Below are 23987 nucleotides of genomic sequence, written 5' to 3'. Positions count from 1 at the left end.
CTTCTGCTGATGGCTGCAAATGCCTGGAGGCTGCTGTTGCCGTTTTGTTCCTTTTCTGTAGCTGGAAAGGATAATTTTTTTCAAAGATACCTGGGTCCTGGTACACCGAGCTCAGGGGGGTGTATGAGTCCTGAAGGCAATCCATTTAAAGCAAGAAGATGCTGCGGGATCTGGTGCACGAGATTGATCCAAATGGGCCACCTGATGACGCCATTGAAGAAATGCTTTAGGAGATTGCTGATGCTTTTGTTGCTGGTGTGGTGAGTGCTGCATGTAACTGGCTCATCACCGCGGGTTAAACACAATGGAAATCAAAGATGTCGAACTGCGCCTTGAGGGCCAGTGGAATATGTGGATGCCAGGATTTAGTTCCGGTGAGATTGGGCGTGTGGGAGGGGCCTGCACAGCTGCGGCTCCTGGACGGAGAATGACACTGATACGTGGAACAAGTTACACATTGATGGACAGATAATTTCTGCGATAAAGTTCTGGTCCCGATAACACATTCTTAGGCTTATCCTCTGTTTCTGTTGAGGGACCTATTAGGGGTGATACAATGTGTTTGACTTTGTAAAAATGAGCTGACATAGCTTTGTATTGGTACCAATATGGAATGGTGGGGTGAGGTGAGGGAAACAGATCAATGGAAGAAACAAAAATAAATTGATCGAATTAAAAATGGGATGAAGGTGGGGGAGGGAATTCACAGTTTGAAGCTGTTGAACTCAATGTTAAGTCCAGAGGCTATAACGTGACTAATCGGAAGATGAGGTGCTGTTCCTCCAGTTTGCGCTGGGCTTCACTGGAACATTGCAGCAGGCCAAGGATGGACATGTGGAAATGAGAGCTGGAGGGTGAGTTGAAATGGCAATCGACAGGAGGGACTGGATCTTGCTTGTGGACGGACCAAAGGTGTCCGGCAAAGCAGTCACCCAGTCTGTGTTTAGTCTCTCCAATGTAGAGTAGACTGCACTTGGAGCAGCAAATGTAATCGACAAGGTTGAGGGAGGGTGAAGGGGGGGGGGGGGGTGTATGTGAAGTGCTGCCTCACCTGAAAAGAGTGTTTAGGCTCTTAGACGGTGAGCAGGGAGGAGGTAAAGGGGCAGGTGTTACACCTTCTGCAATTGCATGGGAAGGTGCTGTGGGAAGAAGGTGAGGTTTTGGCGATGATGGATGAGTGGACTAGGGTATCCCACAGGGAATGGTCTCTGCGAAATGCTGGCAGGGGGATAAGGGGAAGATGTGTTTGGTGGTGGCATCATGCTGGAGTTAGCGGAACCGGCGGGGAATGATTCTTTAAATGCGGAGACTGCTGCTGTGCGGACAAGGGGAATCCTATCCTGGGTCTGGGAGGGAAGGCATGGGAACAGAGGTGCGGAAGTTGGGGCGGACACAGTTGAGAGCCCTGTCGACCACAGTGGGTGGGAAACCACGATTAAGGGAGATTGAAGACATGTCAGCAGCACCATTTTGGAAAGTGGCATCATGGGAACGGAGGCAAAGAAACTGGGAGAATGGGATGGAGTCTTTACAGGATGTGGGGTGTGAAGAGGTGGAGTTGAGGTATCTGTGGGAGTCAGTGGGTTTTTATGGATATTAGTGGACAGTCTATCTCCAAGATTGAAGGAAGATAAGGAAGATTAAGGAAGGGTGTGATACCGTGTGTGTGTTTTTTGTGTGAAAATGAGCTGATATAGCTTTGTATTGTTTCCAATATGGAACGGTGACATTTCCTTGTTGATTAATGATTAGTGTGATATGTGGAATGTTATGTGGTAGTTCTTCAAATCTTTAATTTTGACCTTTTTTGCCAGTAAAATATTACTCTAATGGATTTGCATGGGTACACATGCCATGTCTCAATGATAATTATTCCATCACATTTCAATCACACTTTGAAGCTTGAACTGTTTGCCTGAACTCTAGAAGGGTCAGCACCATAGAAGCAGCAGTCAACAATCAAACACTCTAGAGCTGGGCTTCAGCACTGGGGATATCCTTACGACCAAAGGGTAATTGTGTGGATCAGGGGAAGGCACCGGAGCACGGCCTCCCTTATGTTCTAGGCTGGAGTCTGGGGTATAGAGGTTTTCCGGCACTCTGAGAGAAGGCAGGACACATAAGGGTGGGGAGGCTTGGGGAACGAGTGTCCCGGGGTGGAAACCCGTCGGTCTGGCTCCTTCTCCAATTACTTGTAGATGCCAAAATGGATGATGGCGTCGGTCGCGCAGAGGCTGCGCTCGTGGTACAGGTGGCAGTCCGACAACCAAACGCCAGAGAAGGCAACAACGTTGATGCAGGCTGGAGGCAGCACCCCATGTGCAGGGGGCCGCCACACAACCTGAAAACCTGCCTGTCAGGCCGGGGAGGAACCCAGTGGGGGATGCCAGCGAGCGCCTAAGGTTTACAGGCGTCATTGGTCTTTTGATTAGATGACGGACAGTATGTGCCACAGGAGACTCTGGCTCAACATAGAGACAGTGCAACACTTGTGCCACGTCCTCGTTGTCTTGGCACCCCATGGAGGTGGAGGAACACCAGCTCCCGTTGGCCGCGGAGGTCGCCAAGCCCACCAAGGTGCCCAGGCTGAAGAATTCTCTATCATTGCCGGGATGCCTAGGTCCAGGAGGTAGTTGATTGCACGCATGTTGCCTTGTGCATACCAAGGCATCAGGAGGTGCCCTTCATTAACAGGAAATGGTTCCACTGCCTGAATGTTTAACTCGCTTTTGACCATCACCTCCAGATCAGGTGCTTGGGTGCCCAGGTCCCAGGGAGCCTGCATGACAGCTACATCCTGGAATACTCGGAGATCCCCGGCTTCGTCGAGGACCATCCCAGTATGACGGGTTGGCTCAAGGGGGATCAGGGGTACCTACTGAGGTCCTGGCTGATGATGTCAGTGTGGAGGTCGGAGCATGAGGCGGAGAACCGATATAATGAGGCACATCGGACAATGCTCGGCGCAACATCGAGGGCCGAAGGGCCTGTTCTGCGCTGTACTGTTCTATGTTGCCAACCGTGCTGTCATTGAGCAGTGCATCAGACTGCTCAAAATGCGGTCCGATGCCTGGACCGCTCTGGTGGTGCACTGCAGTGCATCCCCAGAGGGTCTCCCGCTTTGAGGTGGTACCCTCCACAACCTGGCACAGCAATGGGGTGAAGAGACATGTGGCCTCGTCTCAGGAGGGGATAGTGAATGAGCCCGGGGTAGAGCAACAGGAAGATCCGAAGTGTAGAGGACAGGCAGCGGCAAGGGTCCAGAGGACCCCTCATCCTCACCCGCTTCTCATAGGCTGAGGCGTGTCTATCAGCTCATCCCCTCCCCATTCCCCTCCTCCCCCCATTCCCCTCCTTTCCCCACTTTCCCGCTCTCCCCCATTCCCCGACCCTTCCAACCCCCCCCACCCCACCACTACCCTGTTCCACCCTCCAAGAGTTTGTGTAACATCACCCCAGGGTGCTGGGCCTGTGTTAGCACTGTCAGCGGGTCACTATGCAAGGCAGGGGAGTGATGATGGCTCTCTATGAGGTAAGCTCTGGTGCTCCTCAACTTATGAAAAATTCTGACTCCCGTCTTTCTGCTGACAGCGAGTTCACACCCAGGGGGTGCTGAGGCATGAGCACAAAGATCGGATGTGAGAAGGGTGCGATGTGTCAGCCAGTGACTTGTGGGGACGGGGGTGGTGGAGGGGAAAGTTGGCAGATGGAATTAATGCCAGAGATACCCTTGCAGCTGGGTGGTCTTCTTCCAACATTGGACAGCAGTCCTCCTGGTCATGCTGCTCGCACTGACAGCCGCTACCACTGCCTCTCATTCAATATTGAAATGAAATGAAAATCGCTTGTCACAAGAAGGCTTCAAATGAAACTACTGTGAAAAGCCCCTAGTTGCCACATTCCGGCGCCTGTTCGGGGAGGCCGGTACGGGAATTGAACCGTGCTGCTCGCCTGCTTTCAAAGCTGGCGATTTAACCCTGTGCTAAACCAGTCTCTATTGATGACCCCGCTGCTGGTCCTCCGATGAGATGTCCCATCCTGCCTCCACAGCGTCCAGGCGCCTGGCCAGGACGGCATTGGCGAAGCGCGGAGCAGGTCTGTGCGCTGCCACACCAGCGTGTGTGGACTGTGAGTGGTGAGGGAGCAAGTGGTCAGCGAGCGTTTCAATGCAGCGGGGATTTATTGAGCGGCGAGCTGCTGAGGCGCTAAGTCTGGCGAATCAGACAGCGAGACAGCCAGTGATGTCGAGAAGCTCGAGGGAGCTCATTTCGGGCACTGCGCACCGCCAAAGGCGGGACATTATCACACCCCGCCAATCGCGCCCGAAATGACGCTTAGAAACCTTTCCATTAAATTGCACCCGACGTATTATTTTCGAGTGGCAGTTCCGCTACAATCGAAGCAGCGCCTCTCGCTCAATAAAACTCAGCACTCCCTACCCATCTCTAAAACGTAACACGCGTGAACAGAACTGACAATAAAAACGCACAAGGAATCCTAACATCCGAAGAGGCTAAAATCCACAAGAGGGGGCAATGCTGTGCATTTGGTGTGTGTTGAATCGCCTGTCTGTGTCAGTGCGGCTACCGTACGCCGAGAGGGGTGGGTTCGCCACTCAGGGTCCGGGAAGCCGGGCGGACTTGGAACGTTAGATTGCGGGCGGAGCGTTCTGTGTAATTGTCGCAACGTTCCAAACCGCTGTCGCAACGTTCGAATCCATTGTCTCAACGTTCCAAACCGCTGTCGCGACGTTCTGAGTGTTCCATTGCCATGTACAGTCTGAGGGGTGCATTGAGCAGAATCTATGCAGCCGCTCCCCGGTCCCTGCTCTCCTCCAGTAACCTGGGACAGCAGGTAAATTCCAAACGTCTGCGGGACCTTGACCTTGGAGGAGGAGGGGAGGGGCGGAGTTGTATTGTAATTCCTTGCCATTTTGCGATTTTTGACCTCGTCCCTTCTGCTTGACCTCGAAACTTTTAATTTGCCTGCCTTCGGGCTGGAGCCATTTTAATGTCGGCTCGTGTGGGTTCTGCACTTTGCGTAGCCTTGAGATACTCTTTCCCGCCCCAAAAGGAACGGGGTTGGTGATCTGAGAAATTGACATTGAGAATTGTTTGGTAGGGCGAGGACAAGTTGCTCCGAGTAGCATGCAGCAGTGAGCACGTCAGCAATGGTGCTGGAGCAGTGAAGCCAGGCCAGCCGCACGTAGCAGCTCCTGGGAACTCAGGCCCTTGGTAAGGGAGTGTGTCGGAAGAAAACCTTGCACCTAAAAGACTACAGTCAGGACCAGTGAGTTGATGACAGCTTGTATGCAAACTGGCTGTTTAGTTGCAGATTCACCTGTGTTTTGTTGGGGGGGGGTGCGGGCGGGAGTGGTTGAAAGAAAATTAGCAATCAGATTATCTTTCTTTATAAAGTTTTCTATATGGTGAAATTAAAACAATTTTGAAATGATTTAAAGATCCCAAGTTCCATGTGTTGGACCCACTTTTAAGGGCAGTGGTAGTTTGTATTCATCGATTCCCTACAGTGCAGAAGGAGGCCATTCGGCCCATTGAGTTTGCACCGACCCTCTGAAAGAGCACCCTACCAAGGCGCAATCTCCTGCCCTATCCCCATCACCCCACCTAACGTTTGGACATTTACGGGGCAATTTAGCATGGCAAATCCACCTAACCACACCTTTAGACTGGGAGGAAGCCGGAGCACCCGGATTTGGGGAGAATGTGCAAACTCCACTCAGAAACCCGAGGTTGGAATCAAACCAGGGTCCCTGGTGCTGTGAGGCAGCAGTGCCACCGTGCTGCCCCCTTGCCTAGATTTCCCTTAAGTGAATCCACGCTTATGCCACTGTGCCACACTTCGGAGGTATACCATTGAGTCAGTTACAGTAAAGAAAAAAATTATCCACTTAAAAGGCTCCTTTCATAATCCAAGGATGTCTTAAAGCACTTGCAACCAACAAAATGGAGTCACGATTGTAATGGATAAGCAGTGACCAATCTCTTCACGGCAGGGTGCCTCAAACAGCAAGGAACCAAACGTTTTGGTCGGAATAGCAGACACACCGTCAGCATTTGCCATTACCACTCCCCTGAAACCTCTGGGGCTGGATTCTCCATTTTGGGGACTCAGTTCCCAAGCCGTCGTGAAAACTGGTCTTTTACACGAGGAAAACTGGTGTCAAAAGGCCACAGATTCACAGCCCTGCAGGGGGTTAGCGGGGAGCCTTTGTGTACTCGCAGCTCCAGATACCCCCCCACCCCCCCCTGCACTTCTGGGTCAGAGGCTGGCCTGCGCACGGCGGTGGCCTCCAGTGGTTGGGCCGTGCCCCATGGCGGACTGGACTCAGCCCGCGGACCTGGATCGTCGAAATAGTGCCCCGCATCGGCCGCTCGTCCGGCCCAAACCGCCTGCACATACAGCCCCCAGTCCCGAATGAGGCCCCCCCGCCCCCTGATCTGCCCGCCCCCGATTGTGGCGGCCACAGACTGAGTCCGCAGCCGCCTCGCGAGTCTCCCGAATGGCAGGACCACATTAGAAACACGCCGTCGGGAATTCGGCCTGTTGGGGACGGAGAATAGGTGGCGGGCCTCAGGCGGTGGATACTCAGCGCGTACGCCGCTTTTTGCGGACCCGGCGCTGGTCCCAATTTTGCGCGGGTAAACAAATTCCCCGCCCCATCACCATACGCAATTTTGGTGCTGGGGTGCGGAGAATACAGCCCCTGGACTGCAAATGCACAGTTAAATATAGAAATCTAGAATTTGTTGTTAAGTGCTTCTATTTTTCCTTCAAAGTGTGTGTTGCTGAACTGATTGCAGGCCACAATCATTTACCTTGCAGTATCACGGTTAAACATTCTCAAAAAAAGCAATGGCTTCAAAATAAGATGTAATTGGGTTTTATTTTTAAATAGCAAATAAATCATAACCGTAGAACTACCGCAAGCCCCTTGGAAAACAGATTCTATCCCTGTTGAGTGTTTTTTTTCCATTCTGATAATTCCATTGTTTCTAAAAGAAAGATTTGCTATTTCAACTTCAGACATGAATGGCCCAGCGTTTACTTGCATCTCTGTAAAATTTAATCAATGGTGGTGCATTTTACTTCCTGGTTGGCTGACTGTGAGAATTCTTTAATATGATTGGCTGATTTAGGGATAAGTGCCAAACTAGGGCACTGGATAAATTCCCCTGCTGACCAAAGGAAACTGGTGCATCCCTCAGACATGGCAGGCACTGCCTCCATTTTCAATATTCCATCCGAAAAACAGCGTTCCCAACAGTAAGAAACTGCAGGTCAGTGCAAGCTCAGATTATAATGTTCAGCCATCTGGAACTCGCACCCTCCTGACTGGCGGGTCCGCGTACTACCAACTCAGACACCAAATTGACTGCCTCCATGATTCACAGACTTGTTACAGTGCACGAAGAGGCCATTCCCTATTTTGTGCGCTGGCTCATTGCAAGAGCAGCTTGGCGAGTCCCACTTCTTCTCGTTCCCTCTTGAAAGCCCCAATATCTACCCCCAGCACACTCTCAATAGCTGCCCTCCAAATCCTAACCACTTGCTGCGTAAAACAAAACCAGGTTTTTCCTCGTGTCGCAATTGATTCTTTTGCCAGTCACCTTAAATCGGTGTGCTCCAGATCCTTCTGGCAAGGCACCTCATGATTTTGAACACCTCGACTAAAAAAACGCTCTCAACTTTCTTTTGAGAACAACCCCAGGTACCCCGATCTCGCCACATAATCAAACTTCCTCATCTCTGGAAGAATTCTTCCACATCTTTTTTTGCACCCTCTCTAATGGCTTCACACCCTCCCCAAAGTGTGCAGTCCAGAATTGAACAGAGTACCTGGCTGAACTTGAGCTTTATAAAGCCTCATAACTTGCGTTTGTGTCGCATGTAACCATTTTTTCAACCTGCCCTGCCACCTTCAGCAATTTTTGCACACATACCCTTTGGTATATTTATCCTTGTAACCCATTGTAGAACAGTGCCCTTTATGTTGTTGCTGCTTCTCATTCTTCACATTAGAATGTACCATTTCACACTTCTCTACATTTAAATTACATCTCCCGCATGATTGTCTATTCCACCGATCTGCCTTTGCGCTCATGGTTTGGCATTATCGTAGAATTTACAGTGCAGAAGGAGGCCATTCGGCCCATCGAGTCTGCACTAATCCCCCTCAGTTCACATACATTCAGTTTTGTGTCACCTACAGATTTTGAAATTGTCCCCTGTGAACCTCGGGTTATTAATATATATCCAGAGAAGCGGCGATCCTAATAATAATAATCTTTATTAGTGTCACACGTAGGCTTCCATTAACATTGCGATGAAGTTACTGTGAAAAGCCCCTAGTCGCCACACTCCGGCGCATGTTCGGGTACACTTGAGGGAGAATTCAGAATGTCTCATTCACCTAAGAAGCACGTCTTTCGGGATTTGTGGGAGAAAACCCGGAGGAAACCCACGCAGACACTCTGAGAACGTGCAGACTCCGCACAGGCAGTGACCCAAGCTAGGAATCGCAAGGGAATGCTGAGGGAACTTCACCGTATACCTTCCCCGAGTCTGGAAAGCAAATACTCGCTGCTTCCTATTTTCCGTTCCTCGGCCAACTTTATTGTCACTCCCCTGTTCATTCCAAGGAAAATTTGGTGGCAAGTTTATGACAAACCCCTATCCAACGTCCTTTGGAAGTCCATATCACCACCTTAACCACATTATCTTCATCGACTGTTACCTCATGTCAATCGACACTAAGCACTGTTTGCCCTTTTTTTAAAAAATCAGTTGGCTTTCCCTAATTAAGGTGAGGTGGTGGTGGTGGTGTTGTCACTGAAGTAGGAATCCAGAACCCGGTTTCAAATCCCACCACAGCAGATGGTGAAATTTGGAATTTAAGTCTAAAAATGACCATGGAATCATTGTTGATTGTCAAAAAAACACATCTAGTTCACTAATGTCCCTTTAGGGAAGGAAATCTACCATCCTTACCTGGTCTGGCCTGCATAAGACTCGAGATGCCCTCTTAACAAGGTCGAGCAAGTCAAAGAGCATTTAGGGAGGGGCAATAAATCCAGGATTATTGATTCTAAAAGCCTTCCCACTGTGAAGGTTAAACTAACTGGACTGTATTTGCTGAGGTTTTCCTACACCCTTTTACAACATTTGCTTTTCCGTCTCAATCTTTCCTGAATACTGGATCCAGAAAAATATAATTCCCAAACCTTGCCCTTGAGCCAGCTCTCCATTATTGTCACAACACCGTATTGAGATGTGGCCAACAGATCATCAACTTTATTTACCATGCTTCATATGCTTAGGCACAGACGCTGTAAGCCTACTTGATTACATTACTTCTAGTCTGGACCACGACTATTTGCATGTTCAGCCTTGCCCCCTCGAAGCGCTCTGCAGCTGCCCAGTGACATCCTTGACCCTTCCACCAAGGAGGCAACAGCCAATTCGGGATTCACATCTGAGGTTAGAAGAATGCCAGTCTGTACCCCTGAATATAGAATCAGCTGCCAGCCGAGATACTGTGGACTTGTCACCGGTTGCACTCCCAAGCTGAATCACCATTCTTCGCTAGTGTTAGAGAGCGAAATGCACTGCGGATCGGCGCATCACCTGCCTGGTCCACTCAGACTGCATGTCAGTCACCCGTTTCCTCTCTGCCTGCACAACCTGCTGCAAAACCCTGAATAATTTGGGCTTGAATAATAGTGAGTAACATTTGTGCTGATAAGTTCTGGGCAATGACAAGAGAATTTAACCATATGCCCTTGATATTCAGCAACATTGCCATTACTGAATTGCCCACCATCAATATTCCGGAGAGTACCATTGACTTGAAACACAACTGAATCAAGAATGTAAGTACTGTGGCTACAAGTGCAGATCGGAGACTTCTCAACTCCGTAAAGCTTGTCGAACGTCTACAAGGCACACATCAGGGGTGTGATGGAACGCTCCCCACTTGCCTGGATGAGTGCAGTGCCAACAACACACCAGAATCGTGACATCATCGAGGACAAAGCAACCGGCTTGATTGGTAGCTCATCCCACCAGCTTGTACTTTTCTCCCACCATCACCGGCACACCGTGGCTGCAGTGTACCGTCCAGAAGGGACACTGCAGCTATTCGCCGAGGCAGATGTATGTGAATAGCACTAACTGCAATTTCTGCTCCCGAGTCACACAATATCCTGGCCTGGGTCGGGTCTCGGCCTTTTGCATTTCATTGTTATGTCATTGCCATTTTCTTTTAAGAGCTTTTGAGTAAATCAGTAGCGTGAGCTAGCTAACCTGTAGGTAACCTATATGGGCTGCATCTACCACCAATATAAGCTGTTAAATGCAGAATATATCTCAGCACACCAGTGATATGAACTTTCTTTTTTAAATAGTGTTGCTTAAATAACCGTGAAACTTAATTAATTTAAAGCCCGTTAGGATGACCAAAATGGTGTGTGTGTATATATTGAAGATATTTGTGATGTAAATGAGCTGTGTGCATTACAGAGACTCCAGCATAAGCGTTGCTTCCTATGCAGGTGCTTGTCAGGCGATGACTTGAAAATCTTTTGGTAGAAAAATCACATCTGGATGTTTTCACGGAATGAACTATTCCCTTCTCCCCTCCAGATATCCACAGGACAGCAGGAGCAAAATGGCACTTTTTATGAATTCCGCACTTACATCATACAACCCGGGAACGTGGCTGATTTTAAGAAGCTAACAAGTGATAATATCCACTTGCGTACTGCGCATTCTCAGCTTATTGGTTACTGGTCTGTGGACATTGGATGTCTGAATGAAGTCTTTCATCTTTGGAAATATGGTAAGAGGAAAATTGAGAACGATTCTGTTTTTAAAGGCCTATTTTATTCTGTTCAGGAGTAGAAGTTGCTGCATGGACACAATGGCATAGCGTATTGTAGCGCTACTGCATAGAACAGGCTTGTCCAACCTTCTCATGTGGGGTATCCACATTTGAGTTTTTTTTTCTCACTCGTATGAAGATAATATTTTCCACAACGTTAAATATGTAAAAGAAAAACTGAGAAATGAAAAGAAAAAGACTTGCTGAGCAAAAACAGTGAGTAATAAATGAATATGAGTATTGGAGTGTAGTAGGGTGAGAGTGTCTATTTGTGGCTCTCTCCCAGACTCCGGATGCCCGCTCATTTGCAATCCCTATTCTCCCCCACCCCCTCCACTAATTCTTCCCCGTCCCAGTCTCCACCCCTCCCTCACACTCCGTCTCGCACAGGATTTTGTCACTCCTTCGTACAGAAGCCAATGGGCCTGGCCCACTGTTCCCGCTTCCCGGCGCCTCTGTTCCCTGGCACTTCTGCTCCTTGGGCCCCGGCCCGAGAGCCCCACTCTTGCCATTGCTGCTGGTGTCCGCTGCTCATCCAATCACATTATCTCTCCCACATTCGCCGCTAACTAGTGAGCAGCAAACATGGCATTTGAGGAGAGGTTCCTTGCAGACTCTTCCATTCAAACGTGACTGTTTAGACTGGAATTTTGGCTCTGGGGGCCGCGTCAAAGGGCTTTGAGGGCCGGAGAGCCGCACTTTGCTCAAACCTGTGTGTTTCTTAACCCTCCCCCTCTGCTGTGTTCCCAATCTGAATGGTGTTAATCAGGAATCCTGGCTTTCCGTTCTCCTCCTCTGGGAGACATCCGAGGGGCTTTAACACCTCTTCTGAAAGACAGCGTCCCCGGCATTGCAGTGTTCTCTTAGTACTGCGCTGGACCGTCAGCCTTGATTTTTTTGAAACTTTTTTTTTTTTTGTGCTCCAGCTCCGGAGTGGGACTTGAACCCAGAATCTTGTGATTCGAAGGCGGGCCTGCTTCCCACTGAGCCGTGGCTGATAATCAAATTGAATGGTGGCGTGGGCTTCGGGGCAGAATGATCTACCGCTGTTGTGCTCTTGACATCTAAGAGCAAGTAGTTTCGGATTACACTCTGGGTCGAAAAGGTGTCTATGAACCAGACCACCATTTAATATGGAGCTGAAAATTGGGAGCTAGGAGATTTAGAAGATAAGTGTAGAAATGTGACCATCAGGAGTGGTGTAAATAATGTGATTACATATAATATTTACTGCAAATAGAGGAGGCAGGTGTTATGTCTGAGGCTTGTAATATTATCATGTGTGAATAATGGACTATCTCAAAGCCTTTGTTCTTTAGACAGTTACACGCAACGGTCGGCAGTGCGAGAAGCCCTGGAAAATGATAAAGAGTGGCAACAAAATTATATCTCAAAAATGCTGCCGCTGCTTCGAGATCAAACCAGCGAGATTGTCTACATGGTGCCATGGACGGGGTTGACCGAACCGCCAAAAAAAGGCAAGCATCTTGGCATGACCTCTGTCCAAATCCAGTCGAAGCAAATTCAAATCCGGGGTTAAAGGTTGACGATCCAACCAATTGCGCCAGGAAGTTCCTTTTTGTTTACCTGAACGAGGCGGCTAGCGATTAATAACTTGTGTGTTAACATCGGGGGTTACCACAGGTTCATTGCTTGAAGGTTAGATGCTTAGTTGCTTGATTGCATCTAACTTACCGTCTTGCATCCCAAGTCATGAAGTGGATTGGCTCATTCCATCTTATTTGTGCAAAACAGGTTACACTGATTTGACCTCTTACAACCTTTTGACTCTCTAGAAAAGTTGAAGCACTATAATGCCCGCATCATATATTCGATACGCGTCTTGATGTGATGGCTTTTCCAGGAACTAGGAGTGCTCATTGTTGTACTACTGTTATCCAAATGTTATGCTGGTGTACAGGTGTAATATCCAACAATACAGATAGCTCTAATTCACATTGGTATGTCTTGCCATCATGATGTCCATTGATTTGTTGGCTATGTTGCCTCAACTTCTGCAGAATATTTCCTTGTCAACAACCACTATTTTTGGTGGAATTGGATCCACTTATTGAAGCATCAGTATCAGTGAAAATACATATCTCGTGTATATAAGCAGTGTAAATGATCTTGGTATTTATCTGAATTCTCTCAATTTCAGTGGCGAATCCAAGATTACTCAAGAGCTTTATAAGTACCAATTAAACTCTTACTAACATCTGTATAATAGTCACAGAATCCCTACAGTGCAGAAGGAGGCGATTTGGCCCATCGAGTCTGAAAGAGCATCCCCGTAATCCCGCAATTTTAGCATAGCTAATCCACCTAATCTGTACATCTTTTGGACTGTGGGAGGAAACCGGAGAATCCGAAGGAAACCCACACAGATACGGGGAGAACGTGCAAACTGCACACAGTCACCCGAGGTTGGAATTGAACCCGGCGCTGTGAGACAGCCAGTGATAACCACTGTGCCACCCTAAGTAAAGTTGCCATAGTCCCAGGTGACCATAGGCTGCTTTCCCCTTCGAGGGAGGCGGAGGGGGTGGGGGGCGGGAGCTGACTGGTGGTGGTTTAACCTGAGGATCACCACATCTCGGGCAAGGGGGCAAGGTTGAAAAGGCAGAGCCTTCATGAATAACCTCAGCCGATTATGAGAATTGAACCCACGCTGTTAGCCTTGCTCTGCATCACTAACCAGCTGTCCAGCCAGCTGAGCTAAACACTGAACCGTAGAGACTTGTAGTTTGTGTACATTCTTTCATTTTCTTGAATTTCAAACCAAGATATTGGAAAGGGGGCGATACTGTCATAGTTATACTATACCTGAGCTAGCAATCCAGAGGCCCAGGCTATTGCTTTGGGTCAAAGCAGCTTGTGGAATTTAAAATCAATGAATTAATAACATCTAAAACTAGTGTCATTGAGTACTGCCCTTTGGGAAAGGGCCTTACATGGCCTGACCTGTGTGTGACACCAGACTCATAACTCTTAACTGCCCTCTGAAATGGCAGAGGGAGCCACTCTTCAAAGGCGAATTAGGGATGGGCAAATTGGAGCCTTGCCAGTGATGCCCACATCCCTTTTGAAAGGTCGGAGCTCGTGCCCAATATTCCAATTATAACCAAAGTAGTCTCGTAAAGTTCAACGTCACCATCTTGACTTTGTATTCACGTTCTCCAAATTGATTTGGTCGCCCGTTTCTGTCTCGTAATCTGGTTTGTGTTAGTTGAGTAATTTTTTTTCTTTCTGATGTGTCCAATTTGAAACAGGTGTATATGAGTTAGTGAGTTACCAGATGGTGCCGGGAGGACCTGTTGTATGGGGCAAAGCCTTTCAGAAAGCTGTGAGTGCCCATAACCATGTGGGATATTGCACACTCATTGGGGTATTCCACACTGAATTCGGCCACCTCAATAAAGGTAAGACTAATAATAATAATCTTTATTAGTGTCACACGTAGGCTTCCATTAACATTGCGATGAAGTTACTGTGAAAAGCCCCTAGTCGCCACACTCCGGCGCATGTTCGGGTACACTTGAGGGAGAATTCAGAATGTCTCATTCACCTAAGAAGCACGTCTTTCGGGATTTGTGGGAGAAAACCCGGAGGAAACCCACGCAGGCACTCTGAGAATGTGCAGACTCCGCACAGGCAGTGACCCAGGGGAATTAATCCAGTGCCCTTCAGAATCTTTCAGCGTAGTCAGGCCACATAATTATTCATCGGTAAGCAGTTTCCTCAGTATATATTACGCATGTATGTTTGCGCTCTTTACTCTCCTGTCGAATCCCTTACCTGCCATTGTAGTTTCTGCAATCTAGGCCCATAAACTGCAATCTAGGCCCATAAGCCTTTGCGCTTTGAGATTGCACAGAAACTCTTTGATTCCCCTGGGGTTAATCCAGTCAGGCTTTGTCTGCGAGGGGAGGTGGAGTAGAAATTGAGGTGAGTCGCACCTAGTCAATGTTCAACATTTTGCCGCACTTCAATGCTTCATGGAGCAAGTTCAAGCTCTGGGGGATGTTCAACAGCAAATGCAATAGTTCTTTCAACACAGCAAAGCATCAATAAATGTACTGACTGCTAATGGAATGCTATCCTTTTACTATGAGAGAGATTGAACATAAACGTAAGGATGTTATGCTTCAGATATACAGGGCATTGACGACGCCACATCTCGAATACTGTGGGTGGTTTGGTCTCCTTATTTAAAGAAGGTATACCTGGAATGAGGACGGGTTTGAAAGGCTGGGCTTGTGTCCAATAGAGTTTTGATGAGTGAGGGGTGACTTGATTGCAATATATAAAATCCTGAACAGTTTTGCCAAGGTGGACGTGGAAAGGATGTTTTTCCTTGTGGCTGAGTCCAAAACTATGGGGCACTGTTTTAAAATTTGCGGTCGCCCATTTAGAACAGGGATGAGGAGAAATTTCTTCTCCTGAGGATTGTTCGACTTTGGACCTCTCCACCTCAGAAGATAGCGGAGGCGAGGTCATTGAATATTTTTAAGGCGGAGGTAGATGTATTGGTATTCGGCAAGGGTATCAAAGGTTATCTGGGTAGATGGGAATACGGAACGCTGCATAAATAAGATCTGCCATGATCTTCTTGAATGGCAGAGCAGGCTCGAGGGGCTGAACGGCCTACTTCTGCTTCATCTTGTATGTATTTAGAAAGAAAGGGGGCAGGATTCTCCGTTGGCTGATGGCAAAATCAGGAAATTCAATTGGTTGGAGAATCGGTTCCGACGGCAAAATCGCGGCAGGCGCCGATTTGACGCCAAGTCGCAATTCTCCATCACCTCGAAAGCGGCGTCAGCGCGGTCCGGAATGGACGGACGGTAAACACTTTGCATATCATTCGCGGGCCTGGTCCGGTATTCTCCGGAGCCTCTGCGATGCTCCGCCTCCGATGGGCCGAGTTCCCGACGGCGCGGCTCACTTGTGCTTTTTAAAATCGTGAAAACGGCATTGTGGCTGCTGAGGGAGAGAGGGGGCTATGGAAAGTGTCCAACTTCGCCATAGTTTGCCGACAGTTGTGCCGTTGGTCGGCGGGAGCTTCTGCCAGGGCCGGGGGGGAGTGGCCAGGAGGTCGACTGTGGGGTCAGGGTGGACACACCCCCGCAGCCGGAAAGGCAGCCATGTCATGCCACTGACAGTCCACTGTGAACTTCGGGCCACAGGTCGTATGGGTGTCGATTTTCCCCCTCCCCTCGCCCCAGGCCATCCCTGGGGGCGGGCCTCAGCCGACCCATCAGCGGTATAGGCGCGCTCCAGCACAGCCAGTGCCATCTCGTTGGCTGGGGAGCGTGTGTGTAGGGGATCGTAAATGTGCGGCTGCAGCTTGTCAGCCTCCCGATCTGAATCGCGGACCCGACAAATCCCGCACCATTTTTCATTGGAATCGATTGTGTTCCACGTAGCGCCGATGTGAGCCCTTCAAGTCGCTGAATCGGTCCAGGTTCGACGCCAGTGAAAGTCCACAGATTCTGCGCCGGTGTCATCACTTCATCTCAGAAATGGAGAATCCCGCTCCAAGGTATTGTGAAGATAGGTACAGTTGAATAGGTAGGTTTTGGAGGAGGCATGTGCAAGTGGAGAGTGGGATGGCGAGGCAAAGACCATTGGAAGTGGTGATTTTTAGGATCAGCCACCAGTGGGATTTTAATGTTTCAGAAATGAGCACATATTTCTGTGTTGCGTTATTGAAGTTATGTCAACACGTAAGCAATGAAGTTAGTTCAGGCTAGGGTTGATACTGCTGTTAATCTCTCATGTAGCATCATATGAAAGCAGCAGAAGTCTAAGTACCTCAGGAAGGCACAACACAAGGTTTATACAGGAACCTGAGTATCCAAGCAAGGCGTGCTTAACGGTGAGCACTAAAGTTGCCGTATTCAAGCAGCATTGTGTTGTGATGAATGTAGGAATTTCAGATATATATTGGTGCAGTAAGGGTTAAAATCCTGGGTTAGTATGTGATTGCTACAGTCATGTTTTCAAAAATCCTGGTTTGAAAGGCTTTTTGAAGACAGAGCATAGAACATAGAGCATACAGTGCAGAAGGAGGCCATTCGGCCCATTGAGTCTGCACCGACCCACTTAAACCCTCACTTCCACCCTATCCCCGTAACCCAGTCACCCCTCCTAACCTTTTTTGGTCACTGAGGGCAATTTATCATGGCCAATCCACCTAACCTGCACGTATTTGGACTGTGGGAGGAAACCAGAGCACCCGGAGGAAACCCACGCAGACACAGGGAGAACGTGCAGACTCCGCACAGACAGTGACCCAGCAGGGAATTGAACCTGGGGCTCTGGCACTGTGAAGTCACAGTGCTAATCACTTGTGCACCGTGGTGCCCTAAAGGTGCAATTAAAGCATTGTAAAAGTTGGACAAATGCAATTTTGTTTATATAATGAGGTTCCCTGGGGAGTAGATCATTAGAGACATGGGGCTGGATTCTCTGATTTGGAGACTATGTCCTGACGCTAGCGTGGGAACGGTGGCGTTTTCCGACCACAAAATTGGCACAAAACGTCCACCGATTCTCCGTCTGGTGGGGGGGCTAGCAGGCATGCAATGTAGAGCACCCTGCTCTAGCTGCCGATACGACTGAAGAATTGCCGGGTCCGTTGCCGCGCATGTGCACGGCGGCAGCCTGCAGCGGCCGTGCCGTGCAACATGGTGCTGGCCGCGTGCGGACCCAGCCTGCCAAATAGTGCCCCCCCCCTTTGGCCAGGCTCGCCATCTCCGCACCATCCCCCACCAGTGTCCTCTGCCAAAGCCCCCCCCCCCCCCCCCGCCTGCGGATCGGCTCTCCCCCCGACTGCTGGATTCAGTCCGCAGCCACCACGCCGAATTCCCCCCAAAATAAAGCATGAGACCGTCAACAACCGGAGAATCCCGTCCATTGTGTTTAGTTCTAGTAAGATGATGTCTTTAATGGGAGGAGACAGGGGCTGAAGCAGTCAGGCGTTGAGTTGTAAGTTTTAAAATCCACTTAAAGATTTGACTGTGGCCTAACCAGCAGCTGCTCTCAAAGCAGCGAGTTTTGATCTGTCTGTGTACAGGAGCAGTTTCTCTCAAAACAGTGAGTTAAAAGATTTGCCTGAGACCAGGACAGGAACAGTTTCTCAAAGGCTGGCAGGTTAAACAGTACTCGTGAGACGAGCAAGAATCTGCAGGCTGTTTCCTGACGGGATTCCTCTCTCTCCAATTAGTCTTTTAAAAGGATCTCTATTGAGCCAAGTATTCCTGGGTCTGCGAACTGCACTTACAAGTGGACTTTGACCCGAGATGGATGTTGTTTGAGTGGAGGTAACGATAGCAGTTGGGAGTTAATGTTTTGTTGTATTGTTAAGCATGGTTAAATGGATAGAAGGCAGAGGGTAGCAATGGAGGGATGCTTTTCTAATTGGAGGGCTGTGACCAGTGGTGTTCCACAGGGATCAGTGCTGGGACCTTTGCTCTTTGTAGTATATATAAATGATTTGGAGGAAAATGTAACTGGTCTGATTAGTAAGTTTGCAGATGACACAAAGGTTGGTGGAATTGCGGATAGCGATGAGGACTGTCTGAGGATACAGCAGGATTTAGATTGTCTGGAGACTTGGGCGGAGAGATGGCAGATGGAGTTTAATCCGGACAAATGTGAGGTAATGCATTTTGGAAGGGCTAATGCAGGTAGGGAATATACAGTGAATGGTAGAACCCTCAAGAGTATTGAAAGTCAAAGAGATCTAGGAGTACAGGTCCACAGGTCATTGAAAGGGGCAACACAGGTGGAGAAGGTAGTCAAGAAGGCATACGGCATGCTTGCCTTCATTGGCCGGGGCATTGAGTATAAGAATTAGCAAGTCATGTTGCAGCTGTATAGAACCTTAGTTAGGCCACACTTGGAGTATAGTGTTCAATTCTGGTCGCCACACTACCAGAAGGATGTGGAGGCTTTAGAGAGGGTGCAGAAGAGATTTACCATAATGTTGCCTGGTATGGAGGGCATAAGCTATGAGGAGCGATTGAATAAACTCGGTTTGTTCTCACTGGAACGAAGGAGGTTGAGGGGCGACCTGATAGAGGTATACAAAATTATGAGGGGCATAGACAGAGTGGATAGTCAGAGGCTTTTCCCCAGGGTAGAGGGGTCAATTACTAGGGGGCATAGGTTTAAGGTAAGAGGGGCAAGGTTTAGAGTAGATGTACGAGGCAAGTTTTTTACGCAGAGGGTAGTGGGTGCCTGGAACTCACTACCGGAGGAGGTAGTGGAAGCAGGGACGATAGGGACATTTAAGGGGCATCTTGACAAATATATGAATAGGATGGGAATAGAAGGATACGGACCCAGGAAGTGTAGAAGATTGTAGTTTAGTCGGGCAGTATGGTCGGCACGGGCTTGGAGGGCCGAAGGGCCTGTTCCTGTGCTGTACATTTCTTTGTTCTTTGTATTTGTGAGCTAGGCCTATTTTCTGAATGATGCTAAAGTTAGGAATTCTGTGTTAGTAATAAAGTTTGTTTTAATATACAACATCCCTAAGTGTGCGTGTAGTCACTCCTGAGGCCAAATATCCTTTCCTCACAGTCTCACAAATTAAATAAAACGGCAGAGTTTACGTCCGGTATCCGAAAAACTGCTGGGGTCTTTTCCGGGATCTTAATAGTGCGTCCTGAGAATTTACTGCCTGAGAAGCCAACTTCGGAAATCTGGGAGCTGAAAAAAGTTTATATTTGCCAACAAGTAAAATGCTTAATACCTCCACACTGTCTGAAACACAGATTTAATAGACAATAGGTAGGGTCATAGAATTTACAGTGCAGAAGGAGGCCATTCGGCCCATTGAGTCTGCACCGGCCCTTGGAAAGAATGCCCTACCCAAGCCCACACCTCCACCCGATCTCCTTAATCCAGGTGACATTTAGGATGGCCAATCCAATTAACCGCACATATTTGGACTGTGGGAGGAAACCGGAGTACCCGGAGGAAACCCACGCAGACATGGGGAGAGAATAGACTCCGCACAGACAGTGGCCCAAGCCGGGAATTGAACCGGGGACACTGGAGCTATGAAAGCAACAGTGCTAACCACTGTGCTACCGTGCCGCCCTTAAATAAATAATTTGTATGTCTAACCCCAATTCCCCTCTACCTAATACCACCAGTTTCAAAATGTCTATTAATTCCCGTGCCTCTTCACCTCCCAGCAGCATTGTGTTAATTTGATGTTATTTTACAGTCCATTCCCTCTGGTGGCACGAGGATGCTGATAAGCGAGCAGCTGGACGGCGCAGGGCACACGAGGATGTCAGGGTGGTGGCAGCAGGTAAGGGCCTTCCTCCACCTCGGTACACGTGACAATAAACAAATCCAATCCAATAAGGCCGCATTCAGTGACGCGTCTAGTCCCAGCCAGAATGGATAGAATTGGAGTCATGGGTGGAACCTGCTCCGTGACTCGGCAGGCGGTTCATTTAAAGGGAGTCACAACAAAGTAGAGTGGTGCATTGGGTAAGGTCCCTGCTTCTGAACCAGAAGTTCGGGGCTCGGGTCCCACCCCAAGAGTCGATGGCCAAGGAAAATGCGTTCAACAACGCGGTCAAACAGATTATCAGACAGCGAATTCCTTACAACGGCTGGCAATAAGAGCGAGACAGATTCCTGGAGTGGCACCCATCAGGCTCGAAGCCTCTGGCCACAGGCTAGCGAAGCAGACCCGTCGGCTTTGTGCTCCACGGGTTACGGGGAGAGAAACGACATCTGAAGCAAACTGAACACCTGACTGAAACTACAGCAAAGTCTGCAATCACCCCCAATGTGGCAAGGGATGGTGGTATCACTCTATTCGACCATTTTTCTTCCTTGACGTGTTCCTCCAACCTGCTTACATGCTCTCTCTTTGTTTTGTTTTTTTCTGTCTCTCTCTACCTATTCTATTGTGGAGATGAGGGAGGAGAAATTTCTTCACTCGAAGGGTTGCGAATCTTTGCACTCTTCTACCCCAGAGGGTTGAAAATTCTCCATCACTGAGTACAGTCTGGCTGAGATGTACAGTTCTTTCGATCTCGGGGAATCGAGGCATATGGAGAGGGGGCAGGAAGGTGGAACTGAGGTAGGAGATCAGACATGATGGAATTGAATGAAAGAATAGACTCGAGCGACCATACGGCCTATTCCCGGGCCTGTGTAGCCTACTTCTATTTCTTATGCAACCTTACCTTTTAAAATTTTTACTTTCCTTCTGATAACTATTAGACTGTCTGCTCCTTCAGTTCTCTCCATTCTCTCCCCCATTTTTCCGATTCTATGAATGCGGTCATTTTTACAGTCCTGAGGAATCCTGAAATACTAACGTATCTGTTCTCTTATTTGTATCTTTCTAACATTTCTGTAACTTGGGAATGTATTGCTTGCCAAGTCCGACTGATTATTTGAATTACATGCCCCTAAAGTTGTATCTTTGCTTAGAAATTGGCCATTAAATTCAGTGGATCACCCGAGCACTTTTTTTCAAATTTTGAACCTGGTTTACACAAAACTCCAGGGCTCAACCTGGAGGATGGGTCTGGTTCCTGTGTGCTCGGGATTTCAATTGGAATCTGCCTTGACTCATTCTTTTGCTTTGAAACCTTTTGTGTCACCGTGCAAGTGACTGCAGCCTAAACTGATCGGAAATAATTACTCAAAAGGGCGGTGGGAATGTGGAGTGGTCGATGTGAGTAGCCTAGGTAACTACAGGAGGGGAGGAAGAAATCAAAGGTTATGTTAAGAAGTTTGGATGAAGTGGGGATGAGGCTGAGCATTGGTTTTAGCAGGGCGGCACAGTGGTGCAATGATTTAGCACTGCTGCCTCACGGCGCCAAGGACCCGGGTTCGATCCCGGCCCCGGGTCACTGCCCGTGTGGAGTTTGCACATTCTCCCCGTGGCTGCGTGGGTTTTGCCCCCGCAACCCAAAGATGTGCAGGATTGGTCACGCTAAATTGCCCTTAATTGGGAACAAAAAAGGAATCGGGTACTCTAAACTTTTTTTTTTAAAGGATTGGTTTTAACCTTCTTGGGCTGGAAGGCCTGGCTCGGGCTCCTTAATTTCTGCGCAATGTGTGTTCTGAATGTGTGCTTGGAATCAAGGCTGGGTGCAGAATTACTAAGTACAAGAATTTCTTACCACTAGTTAATTATAAATATATTTTAACTCTTTAGAAATTATGTTGCGTGTTCTGTACTGGGCCATTTATTAGGCAGTACTCTGAACTACAGAACACAACTCAAAACCAGTAGGTTCATGTTATGCTTTGCGCACTCTCAGGCTTAACTACAAGACTGGGCCGAAAGCCTAGGCACGTGACTGATGATGTCACCAGTGCTCACGTGACTCACCTCTAAAAAGGACAACTGCCCCAACATAACATACAGCAACTATAATACATAAGAATGCGCATCAGACATTAATGGTCAGAATAAAATTGCAAGAATGTATAAAATGTTTTTCTGGTTCCTGACCTAATCATTATTAATCTGATGCATGCATTTTAACAGCACCTGCCTAATTTAAAAATTACAACATGTTGGGCTTATATCGTCATGTGCTGTGATGAGTTTTAAACTTTGTAGGATATTACCACATTGTCTTTTCTTCTTGCTTTACAGTGAGGGATAGTGCCAGCTACCTGGTGTCCCAGACTAACAAGCTCCTGCATCCAATGCCTTACTCGCCTCTGAAATGATTCCGTGAGCTGATCACTGATTGTGCTTTCTTGCTTTTTGAATGGTGCCTGCGATACAAGTGAGCTCTTTGAACTCGAGGTTCCAACCATGCCGTGTGTTGCCAAGTGGTAATGGTCACTTTGGCCGGAGCTAGGTTTTACATTGTGCCCTTGAGGGGCTGAACTGGTTGGAAATTAAAAAAAAAAAAATTTCAATCCACCGTGTCCTGTGAGATCTTTGAAATGATCACTGAGCATTTGTATACTGTCGTTCCATGTTTCCATTTCTGTTCTGTTTGAATGTTGAGCCCAGAGGGCATACCGTCACCCAAAGAGTTGCAGGCAGGGGCGCACACGGCTGCAGCAAAGTGTCCCGATTTAAAAGTTACTCCCCCCGCAGAATGCAGTAAGTGGGGGAACGCATCTTTAATACAAATTCCGTGTGTCGCCTCAGTCAGTTACTTACAGCAGCATATGGTCTCCAGGCCTGATTTTAATGAACACATCACCCAATTAATCTCGTTTCCGGCCAGGATTCAGCGTTGTGTGATTTTTGCACCCTACCACAAGTGGATTGCACAAAGGCAATTGCCAAAACGTTCTGCTACCTTTTGGGCTTAATATTGCGCTGTAAATAACGGCAGACTTTCTCAATCGTCTTGTCTGAATGTTTCAAAAAATAATTTCCAGTCAGATGGTGCTGCAGCTTGGAAATTAAATCGGCAAACTACTTCAACCAAAATACTTGCATATTGTTGTGAATAGCATATAAACGGAACAAACCGCACTTATAATACAAGACTTGGTCCACTTTGCACTCCAACCGTTGACATGATATTTGAATAAATACTGTTGGGGTCAGGTGGGTGCATCGAATGGGGTCGGAAATAATCCCTGATCTCATTGATGAAAATGGTTGGTGGAGCGAAACGGTCTTCTGTTTTTAAGTGAGATGTGAACTGATGCGTAGCCTAACACTGGAAAGGTTAGGAAGCTACGATTTGTGTGGGCGCATCAAGAATACTTGCTGGGGTGTTGCCAGTATGGAAAGGCTCGTGTTGACACCCACTGGAATTCAAGGGTCATTAATTATCACTTGTGCATGATCGCCAACAGCAGTGCTGAGGGCATCTTGAGCAATTGACTGCCCCCATAGGTCATCAGTCTGACGAATAATCAGTCTGCAAAATAATCAAACCTTTCGAAATAATTTCTGGGAGTTCCCCCTTCCCCCTCCCCCCCCCCAGTGAGATGTGTCCTGTAGCTGCCCTTCCTCTGGCTGCTTCAGTTCGGTCTTTATGTATTGGCTGCCTGTCAAAATAATTGGTATTTCCCAGCCCACCGATCGCACTACGTGAAGTGAATTTGAATCAGGTTAACA

The 23987-nt window shown here is 48.2% G+C and overlaps 1 protein-coding gene across 1 annotated transcript; it reads left to right on the top strand.

Moving 5' to 3' along the window:
• Nucleotides 1-4574: 4574 nt before the first annotated feature.
• On the top strand, nt 4575-23348 carry nipsnap3a (nipsnap homolog 3A (C. elegans)). Its single transcript, XM_072517275.1, has 6 exons — nt 4575-4854; nt 10666-10861; nt 12223-12381; nt 14176-14325; nt 20142-20228; nt 22551-23348. The coding sequence occupies exons 1-6, from the start codon at nt 4771-4773 to the stop codon at nt 22625-22627; spliced, it is 753 nt and encodes a 250-aa protein (XP_072373376.1). The 5' UTR covers nt 4575-4770; the 3' UTR covers nt 22628-23348.
• Nucleotides 23349-23987: the final 639 nt, after the last annotated feature.

The sequence above is a fragment of the Scyliorhinus torazame genome, chromosome 9 (genome assembly GCF_047496885.1).
Source record: "Scyliorhinus torazame isolate Kashiwa2021f chromosome 9, sScyTor2.1, whole genome shotgun sequence".
NCBI classification, from domain to species: Eukaryota; Metazoa; Chordata; class Chondrichthyes; order Carcharhiniformes; family Scyliorhinidae; genus Scyliorhinus; species Scyliorhinus torazame.
Note: the sequence above shows the minus strand (reverse complement) of the source record. Positions and strands in the feature narration are given on the sequence as shown.